The sequence below is a fragment of the Podarcis liolepis genome, assembly GCF_965112155.1.
Source record: "Podarcis liolepis genome assembly, chromosome: 6".
Taxonomy (NCBI): domain Eukaryota; kingdom Metazoa; phylum Chordata; class Lepidosauria; order Squamata; family Lacertidae; genus Podarcis; species Podarcis liolepis.
This window is the reverse complement of record NC_139559.1, coordinates 92,593,702-92,617,023: the sequence shown is the minus strand read 5'-3', so window position 1 is coordinate 92,617,023 and position 23,322 is coordinate 92,593,702. Positions and strand designations below refer to the sequence as shown.

The window sequence follows — 23,322 nt, the reverse complement described above, 5'->3', positions numbered from 1 at the left end:
CTTTAATTAAGCAAGTGTCAAAAGCCAATTAAGTCAAGACTAGCCTCCTGCTTGCAGTGAGGTGTGAGCCTGGGGTAATGAGGTGTTAGCAAGACAAAGGATGAAAGGACAAATCTTATTTGCAAATGAGTGGATTTCCTCCCTCCCTCAAGTGGAAGTTTAGTTGAAAAAGACAATGCCAGTGTTTTAGGTGAGGTTTGAGTTTAGAATAGTGGGGAGGGGAGGGTGGGATTTGACTTGGAAAGCAGGGCAACAGAGCAAGGATGCTGCTGTGCCTATGGGGAAGCAGGACCCTTTTGCAATGCTGATGCTCTGAACCCTTCCATGGCAAGCTCAGTTGTATATATGTGTCAGTAAACCATACATCATAAAGACACCACAGTCCCTGCTGTCTCCCATTTTCCTGGGTAAAGCTCCTGGAGTCTTGCACTGCCATGGAGATTGGGGGTGGCGTATAACAATAATATCCCTGCTGGATCAGAACCAAAGGTCTCTCTAGCCCAGCAGCCCCTTTCCTCCAGTGGCAAACCCTTACTTGCTTCCCCCCAGCAAAAAAGCCAAAAACATTGTAACCATCTGATAAGGGAATTGTTCCAGCACCCTCAACCATTTTGGATACCCTTTTCCACAACCACAATATCCTTTTTAAGAAGCAATGGAAACATTGTATTTCAAGCCAAGCACAGTTGCATTATAGATTGTACAAACGCATCACTATACAGTGGTACCTTGGTTTGCATACGTCTTGGTTTGCATACATTTTGGATTACAAACACGTAAAACCCAGAAGTGTGTGTCCCGGTTTGCAACCTTTTTTTGGATGACAACCCATTTTTGGGGGATTACCAACAAAAAATTTTTGGAGGCCCCATTGGTGAAAGCGCACCTTGGGTTACAACCTGTTTTGGTTTACAAACGGACCTCTGGAATGGATTATGGTTGTAAACCAAGGTACCACTGTGTTGGCTGTTTTTAATTCCTTGCCTAATGATCTGTGGCAGGGAATATGCCTTTTTCGCAACTGCCACACACTTGGGTGATGCTTTAATTAACACAGTCCCAAGATCGCTTTCCTGGTCAGTCACTACAAGATCATACCCATTAGTGTATTGGTGAAGTTTATCTGATTCATGGCTTTCTTTTAGACAAGTACATGTATAGATAATATGTAAGCACTCACAGAACTGTCCATGCATTCATTAAAGGTTCATAGGTTTCACTGGAACGATTATGCCCGTGTCCAGACAATTCCCATTGAAACCACTGGGTGCTTAATTAGAATTGCATTGCGTCCTTTGTTTATTTCAAATTTTTATAGGCCTTTTTTTGGCAACCTCGGAGCAGTAAACAACGTAATAACAAAAAGTAAAAGTAAAAGACAGCCGTGCTCTTTTGCCATCCCCATCAAACACTGCCTGCCATCGCGGGGGGGGGGGGCCCTCACAAATTTATTCAGTTTCTCCCCTCCCCGTTTATTATGCTCGGGTTGTTTTCCAGACTTGCTGCGTCACGCACCGCGCGAGTTTTTAACAGGAGAGAGGGAGCCTCGTTTCTTCTATTCTTGTTAAAAAGGAGTACTTTGCCCTTCCAACCAAAGCGGCCAGGGTTTTATGGCCTCCTCTTCCTTCTTTCTCAAGAGATAAAGCACAAAAGCACAGCAGGAGTCGGAGCGCGCAAACAAAAGGGACTTTTCCAAGCTGGAAGGAACATTGCCCGGGTCCTCTTGCAGCTCCTTCCTCGACCGCGAAACGTCAACTTGGTTTCTTTTTCTCCTAAATAGGACGCGGAGGGTTGAGAAAACTACATGTCCCAGCATCCCTCGGGTGGGGGGGACCTAGTGCCATTTGGGATGAATGGTGTTGACGTTGGTAGAAATGGAAAGTCCTGGGCGTGTGAGTGCGCTGCGCTGCGGGGCTTCCAGTAGGAATTGCTAGGAAGTTTGGGGAGGCTTTGGGGGTCGTAATCTCTCTGCGCAAAAACAAAACAAAACCCCTTCTTGCAAGCAACACACACACACACACACAAAGGGAAGGCCTGCCTGAAGTCACTTTCTACAGGGAAAGAGTCTGTTTTCATCTTTACTTCCTGGTCAGAGAGTGGAGGAGGAGGAGGAGCGCAAAAGAGAGAAGAATTAGCCAACGCTTGGAAAGCGCGTGAAAGGTGGGTTTCGGTCGCGCCTTCCGCTGGGTTCTGGGAGAAAGGGGCGCGCGAGGCGAGCGCCCCGCTTTTCTTCACCACCCCCTGCCTCTCCCAGATGCATGGCCGTGATCGGCTCTTGGAGTTGCGGCTCTTGGAGTTCCTCTGCAGCGCTTGGTTAGCCAAACAAGTCTGAAAATAACAAAACGCGAAGCAAGCAAGGAACGGGTGGGGACCCTCTCCACGGACTGGCAGAGCGAGCAGAAAGGCCTGCCAACGTTGGCTCTCAGCGTGAGCACCCAGGTCTGGGTGTTATGTGAGTGCCCTAAACGGGTGAGCAACTTGTGACCCCCCTCCAATGTTATCGGACTATAGTTTCCATCATGTCTGACCAAGCTGGTAGGAGCTGATGGGAGCTGGAGTCCAGCATTTGGGCGGCCCCCGTTCCTCCCCCCCTGGCCTTGGCTAGAAATGTGTTCAGATGGACTGGAGAGTAATCAATATTTTCAAGACCACCGTAAGATATAGGAAATAGTCGTGGGTTGAAACTGGGAAAGCTGGTTTCCCCGCTTTAAGGAAAATTCATGTTCCTTTGCCTTATATAACAATATTTCTCATTATCTGGGAGGTTACTCACATTCCTCATTAGGAGAGACAACCTCTTAAATTCCTCATGCCCTGAAACTAGAATAAACTTGTTCCAGGATTTGATTTCACTTCTTCAACCCTGTTTGACCCCCCCAAAAAGCAATGCGACAACTATTAAAGGTAAAGGGACCCCTGACCATTAGGTCCAGTCGTGGCCGACTCTGGGGTTGCAGTGCTCATCTCGCTCTGTTGGCCGAGGGAGCCAGCGTACAGCTTCCGAGTCATGTGGCCAGCATGGCTAAGCCAATTCTGGCGAACCAGAGCAGCGCACGGAAATGCCGTTTACCTTCCTGCTGGAGCAGTACCTACTTATCTACTTGCACTTTGATGTGCTTTCGAACTGCTAGGTTGGCAGGAGCAGGGACCGAGCAACGGGAGCTCACCCCGTCGCTGGGATTCGAACCACTGACCTTCTGATTGGCAAGTCCTAGGCTCTGTGGTTTAACCCACAGCGCCACCCGCGTCCCGTGACAACCATTATACTCCAACAAATCTAAACCCTGGTTCGATCAGGAATGCCTCGCTATGAAGCGCACTTTGTTGGGAAAATACAGGAACTCTTTACCAAGGGAAACTTCCTTCCATCTACATACACTGTAGACAGGGCTGGCCCATCCATAAGGTCAGATGAGGCGATCACCTCAGGCAACAGGGTACCCAGGGCAGGGGCGAAACTATGCTTATTTCCTTGACATCTGATGGAAGGGCGTTCCGCAGGGCGGGTGCCGCTACCAAGAAGGCCCTCTGCCTGGTTCCCTGTAACCTCATTTCTGGGAAATGAGTAATCCTGGGAAGTCAGAAAGTGAAACGGAATAAAGCTCCTTGAGGAAAGGACAGGATAAAATTGTGAACAATAGGGCTGGTTTTGCCACTGGCTACTATTTTGTTGGGTTTATTTAAGATATTTTCAGCCCACCTTTCAGCCAAAGGCTGCCCAACATACCATACAAAGAATAACAAAACAATAGAAATAAAACAACAATAAATATTAATCTGTTTGAAGCTGTGGTTTGTAGCAATCTACTGGATGTGCAGTGTGATACCTCCTCTGCATGGAACTGTAAAAGCTTCTTGAATACATAGGGACTCTGATTTTATTTTATTTTTTTATTATCTATCACATTTATGTCCCACCTTTCCTTTAGGGAGCTCAAGGTGGTGTATATGGTTCTCTTCTGCCCTGTTTTGTCCTCACAACAACACTGTGAGGTTTTAAGTAAGTTGTAACTCAAAATCACCTGATAATTGCACAACAGCCAGTTATTTTTCTCTGTGGCCCATACAGGCTTCCCTGGAAAAGAGAAGCTGATAACACACTGGAAGATGACTCTTCAGCCCCCAAATACGGACGATATCTCACCCAATACTCTACAAAATGAAACGGAAGAAACCATAGAGGATTCCTTGTTGGAAAAGCCCTTGGAGTCTGACAGAGTTCTGCTGAAAATGGAGCCCAGTGGCCCTTTGGGATGCGACACAAGGCTTTCCCCAGGTTCATTTAGCATATCTGGCAGTTCTGAAGATAAAGATGTGGTAAACCCATTAGGTGAAAGGACTGGGTGTGTAGCCCAAGTTACCCAGCAATATTCTTTCACAGAAGAGGAATACAATTTGCTCAACACTACTCCAGAACAAAAAATGAGCTCAGAGGACCAGCAGAGCCTTCACTCCTTGGAACAACCTGAGGGAAGAACAGAGGACTTAGATTCTGATGGAAATCTCCTGAAAATAGAGACAGTTGGTCCTCCAGGATGTGATATATTGCCTTCCTCAGGCACAGATAGTTTATCAGACAGTTTTGCACCCGAAGATGCGGTAGGTTCCTCAGATGAAAGGGCTGAATGTTCAAGCCAAGTTGGCCTACAAGATTCTCCAACTGAAGAGAAGAACAGTTCACCCGAAACCATCCTTCAGGAAGAAGTGAGTTCACAGTGCCAGCAAAGGGAGCACTCCTTGGAGGACCCTCATGATGCAAAAGAGAATCTGTTGGACAAGGAAATTGAAACCTTTGTTCAAAAGCCTGAAGGCCCTGGATTGGAAAGATCTTTGAGTGAAGGTAAGACTGTCGTAACTATTCCATGGTAACTAACCTTGAATTCATACACATATGAAAGAGACCAGTCTAAAATTCTGCACTAAAGAAACAGATCAGGACCAGCGGGTTTAAATTAAGCACCTGGAATAAAGTACATAAAAGTATAAAATTGATTCTTATTGCATGATTATTTTTTAAAAGTTGCTCCAGCATGGAATGTGTGATGATTGGTGTGTTGTTTGTTTGTTTGTTTGTTTGTTATTAAAGTGGAAGAGGATAAAGCTCATATAATTTAAACAGGCAGTTAGCTGTTAGAATTGGAGGTCAGAGGAATAGACTACAAGGAAATACCGTACATACCACTCCTGACATGACTTTTGGTAATCTTGTTCCCTTTAGTAAACTTCAGGCCAGGGTGGATTTAAATTTAAATCAATTTAAATCACGATTTAAATAATTAGTAAGACTTGATTTAAATCGTTATTATTTTTTGTATTATTATTTTTATTTTGCTGGTATAATCTTAATATTTACAACCAGATGAAGGTTTAATTTTTGGAATAGTAAATTTTCAGAGTAGTTTTTAAAGTTATATCAAAAATTACTGATTTGTTTATACTATTAGAAATACATTGACAGATAATTATGAAATTATTGTGAGGTTTAATAAGTTAACTTTATATTAGGACAACTTTTCTGCTGTAATTTATTGTAAGGAGAAAAATAATTATTTCCATAATAACAATTTCAAGCTTGGCAGGGGGTTGGACTCGATGGCCCTTGTGGTCTCTTCCAACTCTATGATTCTATGATTCTATGAATTTAAACAATTTATTTAACTGAAACAATAACACTATGGCATATGTATCCATGTCTGTTAACTGATGTGGTTAAATGATTTTTTTATATAAAAAAACTTAGACTGAATTTTAGCACACATGAAAAACTTAAAACAAATCCTTATTTCCTGATGAATAGCATTTGGACTATAATGTGCAAGACATTTGGACATTTAAGTGCAAGATGGAAAGGGGGGGCGGAAAGGTGTGCTACGAGAGTGTAGTTAAAAGCATTGCCACATTGGAAACGAAACTTACGCCTTACATAAATCTCATTTTCCAAAATACCAGAGAGCAAGAATTTGAGCTGACTCACCACCACATTTATAAGAAGGGAGCTTTCAGGGCAAGCGCCCTCACATTTTAGCCGGTACACTACATGATTTCTTTTTCTTCTGGTCTTGCTTTTGGGCCGGCTGGACGTCTTCCTTGCTGCTATTTCTGATAACGCTGATGTTCTTCTCAGGGCACATGGGACGCAAAGCAGAGACTGAGCCCTGCGCAGAAGAGGCAAGCAAGCAGAGCGCAAGAGAACGACCGATGGAGCAGCCGGGTAATGGTGAGAGAACCTTTGTCCTCTGCATAGCAACAAAGCTGATCAAATGAATTCTAATTAAGAAATGACAAAAAAGGAAATTAAATTGAATTGAATTAAAAGGGCTTGTATTGGGAATGTTACTCCAGTTCTTAGTATCCGAAACTGTCTATTCTTTTTCAGCCAAGGTTTATTGTGCAAGAAAGGGGTGGTACATCTCTGTCCCAGTGGCCGAATGAGATCTTCCAAACCCATCCCTTCTCTCTCTCTGGCCCTTGGGACCCCAGGCCACGCGTTTAGGGAAGTTTGTAGTGACTGATGTTTTAATGTATTTTTAATCCTTTGTTGGAAGCCACCCAGAATGGCTGGGGAAACCAGCCAGATGGGTGGGGGTCAAATATTATTATTATTATTATTCCCTGCCCTATACCCTCCCCAATGCTTCTGCCCAGGCGACAGCAGTGGATGGCAAGGTGGGTCTGCCATGTTCACCTGACCTTTGGTCAGTTGCGTTGCTACTTACCAGGAGGGAGAGAGAGGAGGATGGAGGTGAGGCTGGCAAAGTGCAAACTCGGCCGCAGAAACCCTGGATTGGCTTGGCTGTTTCGCTTGCAACATTCCCACCTCACCAAGACCTCTCCTCTCTCCTTCCCTCTACCTCCTGGTAAGCAGCAGCAACATGACCAATCAGAGGTCAGGTGAGCTTTCATGCGGCTAGAACATGGGTAGGCAAACTAAGGCCCGGGGGCCGGAGCCGGCCCAAACGCCTTCTAAATCCAGCCTGTGGATGGTCTGGGAATCAGTGTGTTCTTACATGAGTAGAATGTGTCATTTTATTTAAAATGCATCTCTGGGTTATTTGTGGGGCATAGGAATTCGTTCACCCCCCCCCAATAGTCCGGCCCCCCACAAGGTCTGAGGGTCAGTTGATCGGCCCCCTGCTGAAAAAGAGCCACAGACATTGCCCTGCTCATTTTATTGCTGACTCTGCTCCCCAGTTTTCTCTCTGGCCCTCCCCACCACTTGCATGTTGCCCCTGGGAAGCTGGCCACGGGGCAGAGCTGACGTTTGACGGCTACTTTGCTGCCAACGGAGCCTGGTGTGTCAGAAGGTGGCAGCCGCCTTTGGAGTATGAAATATTTTCAGTACAAGGTGAAGCTAGTCTATGCCGTCCGCCGTGTGTTACCCTGAGTCTATTGCCATGTGAATTGATTGACTTTTATTGATTTTAAAATAAAGCTTTTTATTGATTTTCACAGTGCAACAGACAACAATTTGATTGATAGCATTTTTTATCCTGCTCATCCGGGGGGTGGGGAGAGGGGAGAGAGACTTCCTTGAGTGGCTTACAAATATCAGTGATGATAAGGCATTTTGTGGTATATCGGGCTCCTTTCTGAATCACGTTTTTCTGTCTTTCACGGTCTTCAGGTTTTGCGTCCCATGGGCTTGTTCTGGGAGCTGTGGTGCTTTTGGCTGCTGTTTGCATAGGTGTCTCTGGCTACTTAACTTCTCACCCCCTGAATGTGCCCAAAAACCCAGTTGTGGAGGCCTTTCTGTCAAGATTTGAACCTCTGAAGGAGAGCTTCCCGGGTCAGAGACCTTACCTGTGGGCCCGGGTCCGGAAAGTCCTACAGAAACACCTCAATGCTTCCCGCCACACGGAGCCAGCTATCTTACTCCTTGCCTCTGCTCAGGAAGGCAAAGCAACCTTGAAGTGCCTCAGCTCTCAGATTGCAGATATCTACTCCTCATCCCTCGGCGGCAGCACGGTCCAGGTGGATGGAGCCTCGAAATCCACTCTCAGCAGCGATAGGGCCAAGCTGGCTGTCGACGAGGAGCTCACCTCTGGCTTCCACAGAGGGGGGAGGGCGGCCGTGGTGCATCAGTTTGAGTCTCTGCCTGCGGCTTCCACCTTGATCTTTTACAAGTACTGCGACCACGAGAGCGCAGCTTTCAGAGACGTGGCGCTGATTTTGACAGTCTTGCTGGAGGATGAGAACCTGGAGCCTAATGTTGGCCTGCAGACTGTGGAGGAAAACGTGCGGGACTTCCTCTGGGCCAAGTTCACGAACTCAGACATGCCCACATCCTACAACCACATGGACACGGACAAACTGAGTGGGTTGTGGAGCCGCATATCTCACTTGGTCCTCCCAGTCTACCCAGTACAAGCCATAGACGATGCTGGTTGCCCTTTGCAAGCCAGAGCCCAGGGCTGAACAAGGCGGGTTTCAGAGGAAAGCCAAAAAGCTCTGAAGGATTTGCACCAATCAAGGAAACTTGTTTTCCCCCTACATGACAGTGTGAGCCAAGCAAGGGTCTAGAAGCATTAATGAGGAGCTGGCTGATTTTATATCAATAATGCATTTTGATGTTGGAATTGATTGACAAAAAGAGAAGTATATTAACTGTGCTACTTCTGTAGCCGTTTCAGCATTTGTGATGCAATCAAAGGACAATTTTTAAAAAATACTAATGGAGAGGTGGGTGGTATTTATCTCTTGCACGTTGCACATCCAGAATGCTTTTTGCCACTGGAGGAAAACAAAATGAATTCAGAGACCCAGGAAATTGCCCTTAGCAAACTCTGCCCTTCTTAAAAGTTAGTTTTGATATAGCAGTGTGCCTAAGCTTTCCGTTATATAAATTAAATCCTCATGTGCAGGGGGGGCGGGGAATACGCCCTGTAATGTGTACCTGAAATCTGGAAGGCCCTGGTTAGCAGCTTCTATTAACTCTTCACAAGCAAAGAAAAAGCAATAAATCCTACATCTGTGATCAGGGAAGGCTGTCTTTCCCTGCAATATATATTGGCACAGGATCATTCTGTGTGTCTTCTTTGGTGCTGGCACTGAATCAAAAGCATAGAAAGAATACTCTAAATACATAGAAGAAGCAAACTCTGCTGCTTGAGCCGGCCTCAATATGGTTCACGTCTGTTGTACTGATAGGGGGGAGACCAGTCCAGGTTAAACTCAGGGTACGGGGGTTCACACAGTTGAATGCAATAAATCGGGAAACTCCTGAAGAATGATGCAACCTTACACTTGGGTGTGTCTTAGCCAGTTGCACAAATTTCTTTCTTAGGTAGTGAGATGAGTGGAAAAGCAAGTCATGTTTGTAAGAACCGGAGAGCATGGGTAGCTAGGGAGGGAAATGTTGTTGTTTTTTCAATTTAACTGTTGATAATCTAGCGGTGATCAAGTCCCCAGACAGTATTGCAAGGCAGGTGTGTTACGCGGAAACCACAGGAGGCAGATAAATGCAGTTGTCATTCCCCCATGTGAAACTGCATAGCATTTCCATTGAATAATACATTCTTTAGAGACAAAGCTAGTCTGGATGGAGGAGGTAAATGTAGGAAGCAGAAAAGGTAAGTGGAGTCACGAGCGGGAGAGGGAAATTATCAGAAGAATTAAAAAAAAATTTTTTTAAAGGACTATGTCTTTGTATAGGAGAATCTCTCAGGAAGGCAAATCTGTCTGTTCCAAAGTAACAGAGAACAAACTTCATGCCAAAAGAAGTGTCTCCTTTTTTTAAATCCTAATGGATATTTGCTGGTGATTTGGTAGAATCCTGAGAGCCAGTGTGGTGTAGTGGTTAAGAGCGGTAGTCTCGTAATCTGGGGAACCGGGTTTGCATCTCCGCTCCTCCACATGCAGCTGCTGGGTGACCTTGGGCCAGTCACACTTCTCTGAAGTCTCTCAGCCCCACTCACCTCACAGAGTGTTTGTTGTGGGGGAGGAAGGGAAAGGAGAATGTTAGCCGCTTTGAGACTCCTTCAGGTAGTGATAAAGCGGGGTATCAAATCCAAACTCCCCCCCCCTCCTCCTCCAGTATCCAATACGCTTGTTCCGCGAGCTCAAGAATTCCTGTTTGCACAGTGGAACTCTCCCATTCTCTCCCTGCGTGTGCCCTGCCCCCTCCCAAAATCTGCTCTGGAGGGTGGGTGGGGGACCCCTGAACAGATTCAGGGGGTGCATGAGGAGAGGGAAGAGAAGTTCTGTCAAACAGCCCAAAGTCCTTGTGCTGATGGAACTAGTTCATTGAATACCACCTGCTAGAGTTACATGGCAGGTGCCAGCTGGTTCCATAGCTTGAGTTCCATCAGCACCCACCATTCAATCATATTTCAATCATATTCCATCCCTGTATTAACTGCTGCATTAATTGTTTCACATCTGCACCATTTGCACTTGCAGTGCCACCTTACGTATGTCTACTCAGAAGCAAATCCCAGTATATTCAGTGGAGCTTATTTCCAGGGAAGGATGCATAAGATAGAAAACTTTCTTTCCTTCTGTTACCTGGCTTTGTCTCCTGGGAAACAAAGGGCGGTATTAGGCATACCCAGAGTAACCCATGGGAATTTCTGAACACGGCTAACTTAAGTTCATTAATTTCGGGGAGTGTAACTTGGTTGGATACAACCCGACTATTGTCTCCTCGCTTGCAGTAGAAAGGAAAAGCATCACAAATCATTAAGACTGTGCATGCTGCTTTCTTTAAAGGTTCATATAGCTTGAATCCAGCTGTTTTGTGTCTCCAATCAGAAGGCAAGTTTTGTGTCTCTCTGTTCCGAAGGCAAGTTCAGGTTCTTGGCTGCCAAGCCAAGAACAACTCACTTAGATTATTTTTGATTTGAAGTCGAACATGGAATTGCAGTCTGAAGGAGCCACACTTGAGAATAGCATTGCCAACCTAACAGGAGTTTGAACTGTAGCAATGAGCACATCCATCTTATAAAAAACTTTGCCTTCTGATTTCTGCAAATCAAGTTGCTGCTAAAGGCACAAAACCAGCTACGTTTTGATCGGTTAGCAACACTACTGGACAGCAAATAAAGAAGTGCAATTAATTTGTCATTTTAAGTAACACTGAAAATCTAGTCAAATAAATATGAGCTAATAAAGGATAAGAATGAAGTGCATTAAAAATATTTTTGATCTTTGTGTGAAATAAAAGTCAAAGTGGAAGTTATCACATATTACTAGTGACACTTGGGTATTGTCCACAGTTTACAATGTGTTTGCAGCCGTTTATGTTCCCATTTCATTTGCATTATGTTACCCTCCGACAACACCATTCTCAGTGCTTTCCCCCTGTAAATTTAGGCTTACTCAGTATGAGGATAATCCAAGAAGTTGGAGGAAACAAGGCTCCACTCCTGCCGATCAGCTGAGTCTACACAGTGACATCAGCTGATGAACAGGCATGGGGTTTTGGGGGTGGGGATGTGGTTTTGCAGGCTGGAAGCTCTGCAATCCTGCCCTGTGCTGGCCAGAAGCAAAAGAGGACAGATTTCCTGATCCTTAAAAAATTGTGCAGAAAAAGGCATTTATGTTTAGCTGTTCTCACCTACTGAAAGTCCCTCTTCCCCAGAGCTGTGAAAGATAGAGGGACAACCCTCTCTGCCCTTCTTTCCACTTGTTGCTCAGCGCAAAAAGTCACTGCAGTTTTTAAAGTTTTATTTTCAAAAGTCTGCAGTGTCAAGCGCATGGTGTTCAAACTTCCTTCAGGAAACCACTATTCCCATCTGAACTTTTCCGCTGAGAAGCTCTTGCATGTTTGCCACAGATTACCTGAACATTGAGGATCCTGGGACGTCATCTAGGGTGGCGCTGTCCGATCAAGTAGACCACTCATTTTTGCCCCAAACGAACTGAGTCTCTGCTAACACAGGGATATCTTCAGAAATGGACAGGGCCAGAGGCAAAATGGGCAAGAAATATACATTTCCCCCCCTCTGTAGGATACGGTAGTTTCTGCATGCCTCCATGCCTGGTGCTTTTTTTCTGGTAGTACTCGAGGGTATGCAAAAAAATGTCAAAAGTGTGGTGCTTTCTGGTGAAGACAGGCACCTTTTTGTTAGTATTTCATGCCTCCGATGCTGCAGATGTGATTGGTGTAATTCACATGCCTGTCTGGGAGAGTGTGGGAACGCAAGACAGTCTTATCTCTTCCGCTATGTGTAGTGTTGCACTGTACTTTTGCTTTTGGCCTGCCTGTTCTCTGAAAGCTGGGGGTTAGCCTCCTCTTCAAATGGTGTAGTGGCCAAGCCACACTATTCTCAAGTACATACATACAGGACACATAGAAATCGCACAGAGAGACGGATGGACGGATGGACAGGAATACACTTTTAGCAGAGGTGGGGGATATAAAAGCAGACACACCCAGCAGAGAAGACCACAATGCTGGGCCAGGAAGAGAGGAACACATTATTATTATTATTATTATTATTATTATTATTATTATTATTATTATTATTATTACAATGGAGAGGAACTCACAACCTCTGCTGTGTGTGCTTTTCTGACCTCTTTCCTCTGAGCATACGTGTACCTGCCTGCCTATATGGTATGAGTGGACCATGTGTATCTGTGAGTTGAGTGCATCAGCCTGTAGGTATCTTCTTCTTCGATCACTCATAGCCGATTAAGATTGTCTTCCATAAACACGGTCTTAATAGTCTGTAAGTGACTGTGGAGGCCAATTCTGGATCCACAAGTCCTTCCACAGTGGGGACATTGGATTCCGGGTGGGAGTTGATCACTGTGAGGGTTTGCCAAGCGTGCCTTCCTCTTAGCACATGTCTTCTTTTCGTCCTGAGTTCAAGCGTCTTCAAAGCCCATGACACCTTTGGTAAAGGTTGTTCTCCAATTGGAGCCCTCGCAGGACAGTGTTTCCCAATTGTCGGCGTCTATACTACATTTTTTTAGATTTGCCTTGAGAGAGTCTTTGAACCTCTTTTGTTGACCACCAGCATTATGCTTTCCATTTTTAAGTTTGGAATAAAGTAGTTGCTTTGGAGGACGATAATCGGGCATCCGCACAACATGACCAGTCCAACAAAGTTTATACCGAAGAAAGTCTGTTGAGGAATTATTGGATCATTCTTTGTCGAGCTCCTCCCCTTTGACCTTACCTCCTTGGGTGACCCTTCTGGGAGTAAGAGACTCCTGATGGCTTCGCTCACAAGGGTCACAGGAACATGCAAGCCCATTCATCACAACAAGGTGATGATCCAGCGAGTGAGCATGTATGTATACATTGATATGTGCCAATTAGTGACAGAGCACAGGAGATGTGTAGCAGATGGCACCTCCTATTTTGCCATTTAACAGAGGACTGAAGCCTCCAAAGAAAGCCAGAGGAAAGCCGTTTTGTAACCAGTTGTAAACTTGTGCTCTTTCCCCAAGGATATGTTTTGAGAGACAACAATGGAATTGCAACCAACTTTGCTTGGCCTTGTTGACATGTAGGAGTTCCTAACAAAGATACAGTGACCTTGGAGTCTTAAATTTCAGTGGCATCCTGTGCAACACCAAAGTTCAGCACCAGCAGCCTCTCGCCTCCCATTCTACATCGTAGTTGTGGTGTCCCTGAGGCTCCGAACCAGTTGCACTCCCCTAAATCCACCTGTGAACCCCAAGGTCTCCATGGAGGCTGGTGGAGAAGGGAGAAGATTGATAGACCTGCCTGTCCTAAGATTAGAATGCTGGGAATGGAAATGAATGGCGATTGTCAGGGAACTGACATCGGAGCTAGAGGCGGAGGGAAGGCTCTCAAATGATGCTGGAGAAGGGCCCAGCAGGGGGAGAGGCAGCTCCGCAGATGGGGAAGCAAATCAGCGCAACACCAGGGATATAGAGGGGCTGATGGGGGAATCGGCGAGAGGGCTCCAGGACTCTTCACCGGACACCAGCGGGGAGAGCACGGGTCCTCCGCTACCCACGCCCACCCTGCGCAGAAGACTTCCACGCAGAGAGAGTAGGAGGAGACTGGGTGTCAAACAACTTTTATGTTGGAAAAGATTTAAGAAATGCCCACTGACGGATCCGGCTAGCGACTGAGGCAGCCACGAAGTGAAGGGCTGTCCAGACTGAAGGGTTTAGCAAGGCAACAAAGCCTGGAGAGGCGGCAACTTACGCACGAGCAACCCATACACATTACAACGATGGACTGTTGACATTAATCCATCCTTACTTACTTTTACCTTTCTGTCCTGTTTTATAAATATACAACAATATGAACAAAAAGTCTAAAAATAATAATTTCCCATTTTCTTATCAAAGTGATGCCCTATTACAGTGGACGCTCAGATTGCGAACGTGATCCGTGTGGGAGGCACGTTCGCAACCTGCAGCGTTCACAACCCGCAGCCCGGGTCTGCGCACGTGCGGGTTGCGATTTGCCGCTTCTGCACATGCGCAAAGCGCGATTTAGTGCTTCTGTGCATGCGTGAGCGCCAAAACCCAGAAGTAACACATCCCGGTACTTCCAGGTTTCGGCACATCCGTAACCCAAAAGCGCGCAACCTGAAGTGTCTGTAACCCGAGGTATGACTGTATAGGCTCAGCTTGCTTGAAATTAGAGGCCTTTTTGTCCCTGGGAAGTTTGAGGTACTGCTAGCCTCCCAGGTTCAGGGGAAAAGGGGTAGGAGAGCCTGATTAATGTGTGTTCTCTCCTCCTAGTTCCAGTGCTGCAATGGGGAGGAAAGCCCTTGCCAAATAGCATGCCTCTTAGGGAGGAAACAGCAAATAATGCTAAGACTGCAGTCTAAGAACGGCAGTCTTCCCACTGAGTTCACGGGGGGCTTACTTCAATGGTTGTTATTTTACAAGCATCACAGACAGTTCCCACTTACAAAAGAGTAAAGGGAACCTCTTAGCCTGGATCACCCTCTCAGCAACAGCCAGATTTCCAGTACTTTCCGAAAGGCTGACACACACAACTTTTACATTCTCGCAAAGGTAAAGGACTCCTGACAGTTAAGTCCAGTCGCAAACGACTCTGGGGTTGCGGCACTCATCTCGCTTTACTGGCCGAGGGAGCCGGCGTTTGTCCACAGACAGTTTTTTCCGGGTCATGTGGCCAGCATGACTAAGCCGCTTTTGGAGAAACCAGAGCAGCGCACGGAAACAACATTTAACTTCCTGCCGGAGTGGTACCTATTTATCTACTTGAACTTTGACATGCTTTCAAACTGCTAGGTTAGCAGGAGCTGAGACCGAGCAACGGGAGCTCACCCTTTTGTGGGGATTCGAACCGCCGACCTTCCAATCGGCAAGCCCAAGGCTCAGTGGTTTAGGCCACAGCGCCACCCGCGTCCCTACATTCTCGTAACGTAACCATAATACCGCTCTGCATGTAGCTTGCTCGTTGTAATGGAGTTCTCCCCCTCCACGGTTGTATGCTTTCCTATGCTTTTAAAATGAGTGAACATGCCAATTAAAAATGAGTTCAAAACACAGCGTCTGCAGAGATCAGCTCCCTTCCAACCCATCAAGCGAGCTGAAAAGCACTCTGCTGCAAAGCAGGGTTTGCATGCTTCCTTGCAGGCTCACTGCTCCAGCCACTTGACTCCATTCCTATTTTTGTCCTTTGATTTGGACCTGTACCAAGCAGCTTCCACTGTTAAAGATATAACAGATCGAAGAGGCACAGGTGGCAGAGCTGTGCAGCACAACGGAAATTCCTGTGGAGGTCAGGCCACCATCCATCAACATGGGCTGTGCAGGCCTACCCACAAGAGGGCGCCCTGTTCCTCTGTTTGAGAGCAAAACAAAACTGCGCATTTCTGAATGAACAAATGAGAGCATCAGGAAGTAGAGAAACTCTGGTCTACAGTGGTACCTCGGGTTACATATGCTTCAGGTTACATACGCTTCAGGTTACAGACTCCGCTAACCCAGAAATAGTGCTCCAGGTTAAGAACTTTGCTTCAGGATGAGAACAGAAATCGTGCTCCTGCGGCGCGGCAGCAGCAGGAGGCCGCATTAGCTAAAGTGGTGCTTCAGGTTAAGAACAGTTTCAGGTTAAGTACGGACCTCCGGAACAAATTAAGTACTTAACCCGAGGTACCACTGTATTGCTATGGCATTTGCATGCTAGCATGTTCGGCTCTGAAAGGCTCCCATAGCTAATTAGGAAAATATTTTATTTTAACACAAAGAAAAATAATGCTATTCCTGCCCCCCCCTTTAAACCCTCAAACTCCTCCAACAGCACGCATGTCTACTCAACATCCCACTGCCTTCAGTGGAGCTTCCACCCCACACCCTGTAATTTATGAGTGGGATTGCAACTCCACACGTTTTGCAAGTCTGTATTTATTTACTGTGTGGCAGTAGCACCTTTCAGGGCAAAACCCTCCCAAGGTAGCCTACAAAAGACAATAAAGTTCACATACATTGGTTGGCATCTGCCTGTCTCTAAAAAAATATAAATTGACATTTTTTTGGGGGGAAATACAAAGATTAATATCAGATATCTTTTTATCAAAACTAAAAAGCTAAATAAAAACACATAGAAATAGAGAGGAGGAGGAGGAGAAGAAAAAGGGGAGAAAGAGGGAAAGAAAAAGAAATCAACAAGAAAGAGAACGAGAACTTCTGATTCTTCATCTGTCAGCTATCTATAGAAAATTATTCAGTATAATACCAGATAAGTGGTATTATACCGACAAAAACAGAGTGGCTTGCCAAATTATTGGAGTATTACAATATATCCAAAACAATATCCGCTAAGCCTGCTAAGCCGCTAATAGCGCTAATCCGCTAAGCCGCTAATGGGCTTGCTTCGCAAGACGAAAAAACCGCAAGACGAAGAGACTCGCGGAACGGATTCTTTTCGTCTTGCGAGGCACCACTGTATTTTAATAATAAAAACTTTTTTAAAAAAGAAAAGAAAATTATTCAACGCATCTACTTCAAGATAACACCCAAGAAACCCAACTTCTATAAACCAACATTATCTTCAATCCTCAAAACCAGATATCATAAGTTCTGCAAGGACGCCTTCAGGGCTAGTGAAGAGGTGGCTGCTCCTTCTCTTTGTGACCAGTACAACCCATGTGTGCCCCCCCCCCCAGCTGAGAGGGAGGGAGGGAAGGAGGGAGGGAGGGAGGGAATGCCACCACTATTGCCCACCAAGGAGAGGCTCTGGCAACCACCTCCTTTGCGAACAGAGAGCCACAACCCTCAGGTCTGCCGTCCTTGTGGGCCAGCTTTGAGCCTCTTTGTCCCTCCCCTTGTCTCACCTGAATTCATGCACGCCGCCCAGTCTCCTCCATCGCACGTCAGACCACTGCTGTTATGTACTGAAGTTCTCACCCTGGGCCAGCAGGGGGATACTGTAGATAGTTATGCAAATGAAGGATCTAAAGTGACGTTCCGTGATTGGATAGTTTGTATGCAAATGAAGGATCGAAAGTGACGTTCAGTGATTGGATAGTTTTAGAAAATGGCAACAGTTACTGTTAGGATATTTCCGTTCCACCTTAAAAGGGAGCAGGCTTTTGTAAGCAACAGAGTCTGCGCATGTCCTATTCACAGGATGTTTATGCTTGCTGTTTTTCCTTTCGTTTTCTCAGTCGGCTCAGAGACGCTGACAGAATGGACGTGTTTTCTTTTGTTCTGTTAAACGCTAAATAAAGTCTGTAAATTATGCTCTTCTGCTCTTCTGTGATGCAAGCTTTCGGCTGCGTTTCTGCTGATAAAGAGGGTGCACCAGCCTAGGAATGTGGCTAGGAATTCCAAAGGCTTTGTGCCCCTAACTGTTGGATCTGCGTGACTACGGGAGGCCGATGGATGTCCAGAACTCCGGCTTGGGGGCTCAGATGGACGTTATCTCCCTGGCAGTTTCCCAACAGTTACATTGTTCTGGAGCTCTATATAAGCAGGCTGACTGAGCTCCTCAGTTCAGTTCTGTTCCAGCTTACAAATAAAGAGCTGCTTTGGAAGAACCGCTGTGTCGTCTGATATGTTCGCCCACAACTTAACAACTGCGGCTTGGTTGGTGGTGAGGTTTTGGGCTGGTGCGGCTAACCTCCTTGTCCCACTGTGCACATTTATGCCCGGGGCACCAACAACCCATGCTATGCAGCTGCCTAAGACGGTTGGGTGGCGCCTTGAACGCCTCCTTCCTGCAACTCCTTCAGCCAAGCTGGTGCCAAACGTATTGCTCTGCTTTCCTTTGGATCACATCAGCCGGGCCAAAAGTCTTGTCATCTGGGCAGCCCAGGATTTCCATACACACTGACCCAAGGGAGGTCACGTCAGTGCTGCTAGCCCAGTGGTTTGACTTCACCCTCGGAGGTGCACGCCATTGTCTTTTGAGACAGACGGATGCCAACAGCTGCCTCCGAGAATGAGATCTCCATTGAACTACAACAGTCTGTGAGTTCACCCATATCCATGAATGTGTCTAAAAGGTAAAGGTTAAGGGACCCCTGACCATTAGGTCCAGTCGCAGACAAGTCTGGGGTTGTGCACTCATCTCGCTCTATAGGCTGAGGGAGCTGGCATTTGTCCGCAGACAGCTTCCGGGTCATGTGGCCAGCATGACTAAGCCACTTCTGGCAAAACCAGAGCAGTGCATGGAAACGCCATTTATCTTCCTGCTGGAGTGGTACCTATTTATCTACTTGTGCTTTTGATGTGCTTTTGAACTGCTAGGTTGGCAGGAGCAGCGACCATTGCGGGGATTCAAACCACCGACCTTCTGATCAGCAAGCCCTAGGCTCTGTGGTTTAACCCACAGCACCACTCACGTCCCTATTACTCCTTTGTAAAGTCACATAAGCTAGTGGACATTGCTGTATACTGAGGTGTAGCACGCTGTGGAGCCCCGTACAAGATGCTTCAAAGGGCACAACAATTCCATGTTTATTTATTGAAATATTTCTGTACTTCTTTCTGTTTATAGCAGCAGTGGGTACCACCTGTGGTCCTCCCAGATGTTGTTGGCCTACATCTCCCACCATCCCTGACCATAGCCCATGCTGGCTGGGCGTGACGGGGAGCTAACAAACTCATAGAAACGTAGAGTTGGAAGGGACCACAAGTCCAAACCCCTACAAAGCAGGGCTCTTTTGCCCAACGTGGGGCTCGAACGCACGACCCTGGGGTTAGGAGTCCCGTGCTCTACTGATTTAGCTATTCCAGCTGATGGGAGTCCCAACAACACCAAAAAGGGCTTCAGGTTCCTCATCCCTGATTTACACAAAGAGATGCCAAATCAGTTCACACAATATTAATAATAAAGAAATAACAATCTCAATCGGCAACAACAAAATCAGTAACGCCATTGCGGTAATGACTAGAATGAAGGACCAGGGAAAACCTGAATGAACAGGTATATCTTCAACTGGCAGCAAAAACATCCCACCGCTGGATCTTACCTAAACATTTAGGGAATACTAAAGGTAAAGGGACCCCTGACCGTTAGGTCCAGTTGTGACCAATTCTGGGGCTGCAGCGCTCATCTCGCTTTATTGGCCGAGGGAGCCGGCGTACAGCTTCCGGGTCATGTGGCCAGCATGACTAAGCCGCTTCTGGCGAACCAGAGCAGCGCATGGAAATGCCGTTTACCTTCCCGCCGGAGCGGTACCTATTTATCTACTTGCACTTTGACATGCTTTTGAACTGTTAGGTTGGCAGGAGCAGGGACCGAGCAATGGGAGCTCACCCCATCACGGGGATTTGAATTGCCGACCTTCTGATCGGCAAGCCCTAGGCTCAGTGGTTCAACCCACAGCGCCACCTGTGTCCCTTAGGGAATACTAGGGGGAGGCAAAATCAACCAATGTTGTTCCCCCTCCTGTAGCTCCCTCCCCCCTTTTTTTGAGGATAATGTACCTTAGCAGCTGCCAATAGTAAGCCAAAGAACACAGGGGCGCCGACTTATAAAAAATATTGGGGGGGCCCATACCGGGGTCCTGCCGCTGGTTCGCTCGGGTAGCCGGGAGAACGCAGTTCGAGGTGGCGGTGTTGGGGAGAGACCCTCGCTCAGGGCGCCACTAGACTTGGCGGCCGGCGGCCTATCTGGGGGGTTTTGGAGCGTATTTCGGCGGAGCGATTGGGGAGGAGGGGGCTTGTTGCCGGATTCTTCAGCTGGGCCGGAGATCCGCTGCTGGGGGGTCCCTGGGCCGAGTTGTGAGCACAGCCTGCTGAAGGGAGATCCAGCCGATTGCGCGACGGGGACGGCCGGGGCTCTCCGGCTAGGGCGCGCGGCTGGCTGGCTGGCGAGGGAGCAGGTGGGGAGGAGGCGGGGGTCCTCACTCTCTTAGGAAACGCACCCGCGCGCCCGATTGCCACGAAGTCCGAAGGGTGCGTGTGTGGAATTAAAAAGCAAAAACGAGATACGGGCAGGGCAGGCAAAGAGTTTTCTGCAAGAGGATGGAGGGCAGGTTGAAGAGAAAATCACTCAGGATGAGGCAGTCAAATCAGCCATGATAAAATGGGCTCAGGATATTGGGTATAACATCATGTTTGAGGACTGGGAAAGGTTATGGACCACCGGAATGAAATTCACGGCATGTAATGCCTTGAAGGAAAATATTATGAAAATGATTTATAGGTGGTACATGACCCCAGTCAAGCTTGCAAAAATATATCACCTGTCTGATAATAAATGTTGGAAATGTAAGGAGGCTGAAGGGACATTCTTTCACCTCTGGTGGACTTGTCCAAAAGTGAAGGCCTTCTGGGAAATGATCTATAATGAGTTAAAAAAGGTATTTAAGTATACCTTTCCCAAGAAACCAGAGGCATTCCTCTTGGGCATTGTTGCCCAGAAAGTGTTAAAGAAGGATAGAACTTTCTTTATGTATGCAACTACAGCAGCAAGAATACTTATCGCAAAATATTGGAAGACACAAGATTTGCCCACACTGGAAGAGTGGCAGACGCAATTGATGGACTACATGGAACTGGCTGAAATGACTGGCAGAATCCGAGATTTGGGAGAAGAAACAACGGAAGAGGACTGGAAAAAATTTAAGGACTATTTACAAAAACAATATAAGTTGTATGAATGTTAAAAATTTACACGATTCGGAAACTATAGCTTCAGCAATTAGATTTGGGAAACAGGAAATTATATTTTAAGTAAGAAAAGGTCAAAATCTAAGGTAATACTATGTTTAATTTAAGATATAAGTAACTGATGAAAAGTATGTCAAATTTAGAGGTATAGTATTTGAAAAGTACAAAATAAGGTACGAAACAAGGTAATAATTTGCTGATATCTTTATTATAAAGAATGCAGGGTAAGGGAGATGCGAGGAAGTCCAGTTAGTTATATAAAAAATGTGTTGAATGGTTGGTTTTCTTTTCTTCTTTTTCTTTTTTTCTTTTTCTTGTTCTTTTACTTTTTTCTTCAGTGTATGTTTCTAACTTTGTATTTGAAAACTTAATAAAATATTTATAAAAAAAGAAGAAGAGAAAATCCTTTCGCTTTTCTGGGGCGCAGGGAAGTCTCAGAGCCGGAGGTTGGGGAAGGGACCCCCTTTGCTCTGCCCTCTTCTCCCGTCTTAGATTTGCATGGGGGTCCCCGCCCGAGCTTGCCTGGCCACCGGGCCACACAAGGGCCGCGCTCTACACGGCGCGCCTTGCTAGCCGCGCAGCTGTCCTCCGCGGCTGCGGAGCGGCCCTGCGCCGGTGCCCAGCCCCTCTGGGCGCCCGCTGCGCTGCCAATGACAAGCGGGCGACGTCGCGGGCGGGGAAGGCGTCGCTTTCTTTCCCGATCCTGCATCCTCCCAGTCTTCCAGCCCTTTTTTGGGTTGGAAGCTCGTCTCGTTCGCCCTTCTCCTTTCTTCACCCTGCGCGCAATTTTCCTCCCTCGTCTCCCTCCCCATTTCTCCTTCCTGACTGACTGACTGACGGGCTTGGGCTCGGGCTCGGGCTCCGGGTCGGGCTCGGGCTCGGGCTCGGGCTCGGGCTCCGGGTCGGGCTCAGGCTCAGGCTCGGGCTCGGGCAGCCACAGCGTCGGCGGTGTTGGCGATCGGCGGCGCGGGGGGATGGCCCTCCCGGGGGAGCCGGCGCTGCTCAATGGGGTTGCCAAGGAGACAGGCCGGCCGCCCCCCTCCCCCGGCCCAGCGCCCCCCGCCGCGCCGGTGCCCGTTATCGAGCTGGTGCGCGCCGGGCGCCCTATAAAAGCCGCGGACGCGCCCACCGCCGCCCGAGATTATTGGGGGGGCTGAGCCCCCCCAAACGAATTTTTGAGGGGGCTCGGGCCCCCTCAAGCCCCATGGAGTCGGCGCCTATGAAAGAACAAAGGGCCCTACGAAGGGCATTGCAGGCAAGTGCCATTAATCAAACTGATGTAGATGCCCTTTAAAGGACACAATGCCTTGCCATCCAAGTTTTGTTTTGCATTATGGATTATTTCCTGGACCACACATGCCGAACCCATCAACCTTTGCAGGTCAGCCATCTAATCCAATAATGATTTTCCCATATGCAGTTGAGGCTGGGGGTGACTTGATTAGATTTCCTCTTAAATGCACAGGATGGGGGGAAAGAGAGAAGGGGAAACACTTCTCCTTCTCTGCAGAAGGCCCACTGTTTGCAATTTCCAAGCGTTCTGGAAAATGCCAAAAGAAAAGAAGTTTGAGTTTGGTTAACAGATTAGAGTCAAAATTATGGTAGAGGGTCTGTGTCGATCATTGTCATCCTATACTAAATCCCTCTAGACATGCTTCTCTTCCCTTTTGTTTTAGCGCTATATTTAGAATGGGAAACTCTGAAAGTGTGGAGGATCTTGCATTTGTTTAGCTCTAAATAGGCAATAAAGGGGTTTCGGGAAAAGAAGAGACACGGATTAGTCTTTGAAAGCTAATGTGGCTGTTCCCCCTGTTAGGACCAAGCTCTTGAGCTCAGTAACTGCAGTGAAATGAACAATTGGAACTGCTAAGTTTCAAGTTACTATTGCGCAGCCTAACCTACCTCAGAAGATTCTTACAAGGATAAAATGGAAATTAGCCTATGATTGTTAGTCCTGACATCTATGGAGGAAGGTAAAGGTAAAGGGACCCCTGATCATTAGGTCCAGTCGTGGCTGACTCTGGGGTTGCAGTGCTCATCTCGCTTTATTGGCCGAGGGAGCTGGCATACAGCTTCTGGGTCATGTGGCCAGCATGACTAAGCCGCTTCTGGCGAACCAGAGCAGCGCACGGAAACACCGTTTACCTTCCCGCCGGAGCGGTACCTATTTATCTACTTGCACTGCGTGCTTTCAAACTGCTAGGTTGGCAGGAGCTGGGACCGAGCAACGGGAGCTCACCCCATTGCGGGCATTCGAACCACCGACCTTCTGATTGGCAAGCCCTTGGCTTTGTG

At 47.0% G+C, this 23,322-nt stretch overlaps 2 protein-coding genes across 4 annotated transcripts in view; both read left to right on the top strand.

The window, feature by feature from the left end:
- LOC310708593 (podocin-like) overlaps nucleotides 1–23,322 on the top strand; it is a 671,219-nt gene that overhangs the window by 368,781 nt on the left and 279,116 nt on the right. The gene's annotated exons all lie outside the window — the stretch shown is intronic.
- TOR1AIP2 (torsin 1A interacting protein 2) lies at nucleotides 1,318–11,181 on the top strand. 3 transcript variants are annotated; one of them, XR_014527090.1, is made up of 5 exons: nucleotides 1,326–2,160; nucleotides 4,070–4,840; nucleotides 6,125–6,217; nucleotides 7,625–9,547; nucleotides 9,610–11,181. XR_014527090.1 is itself a non-coding variant. In XM_083507154.1 (4 exons), the coding sequence occupies exons 2-4, from the start codon at nucleotides 4,108–4,110 to the stop codon at nucleotides 8,413–8,415; spliced, it is 1,611 nt and encodes a 536-aa protein (XP_083363280.1). In that variant the 5' UTR covers nucleotides 1,318–2,160; nucleotides 4,070–4,107; the 3' UTR covers nucleotides 8,416–11,181. The 3 variants fall into 3 exon arrangements, 2 of the variants coding, with proteins under 2 accessions (XP_083363280.1, XP_083363279.1); XM_083507154.1 differs by having other exon boundaries at nucleotides 1,318–2,160; nucleotides 6,125–6,211; nucleotides 7,625–11,181; XM_083507153.1 differs by having other exon boundaries at nucleotides 7,625–11,181.

What these genes read in the sequence shown, in the direction of transcription:
- TOR1AIP2 (XM_083507153.1), top strand. Translation starts at nt 4,108, where the DNA reads ATGACTCTTCAGCCCCCAAATACGGACGATATCTCACCCAATACTCTA. An exon ending in GGAAAGATCTTTGAGTGAAG is followed by an intron (nt 4,841 to 6,124) that starts GTAAGACTGTCG and finishes TGTTCTTCTCAG; the next exon opens with GGCACATGGGACGCAAAGCA. An exon ending in GATGGAGCAGCCGGGTAATG is followed by an intron (nt 6,218 to 7,624) that starts GTGAGAGAACCT and finishes CACGGTCTTCAG; the next exon opens with GTTTTGCGTCCCATGGGCTT.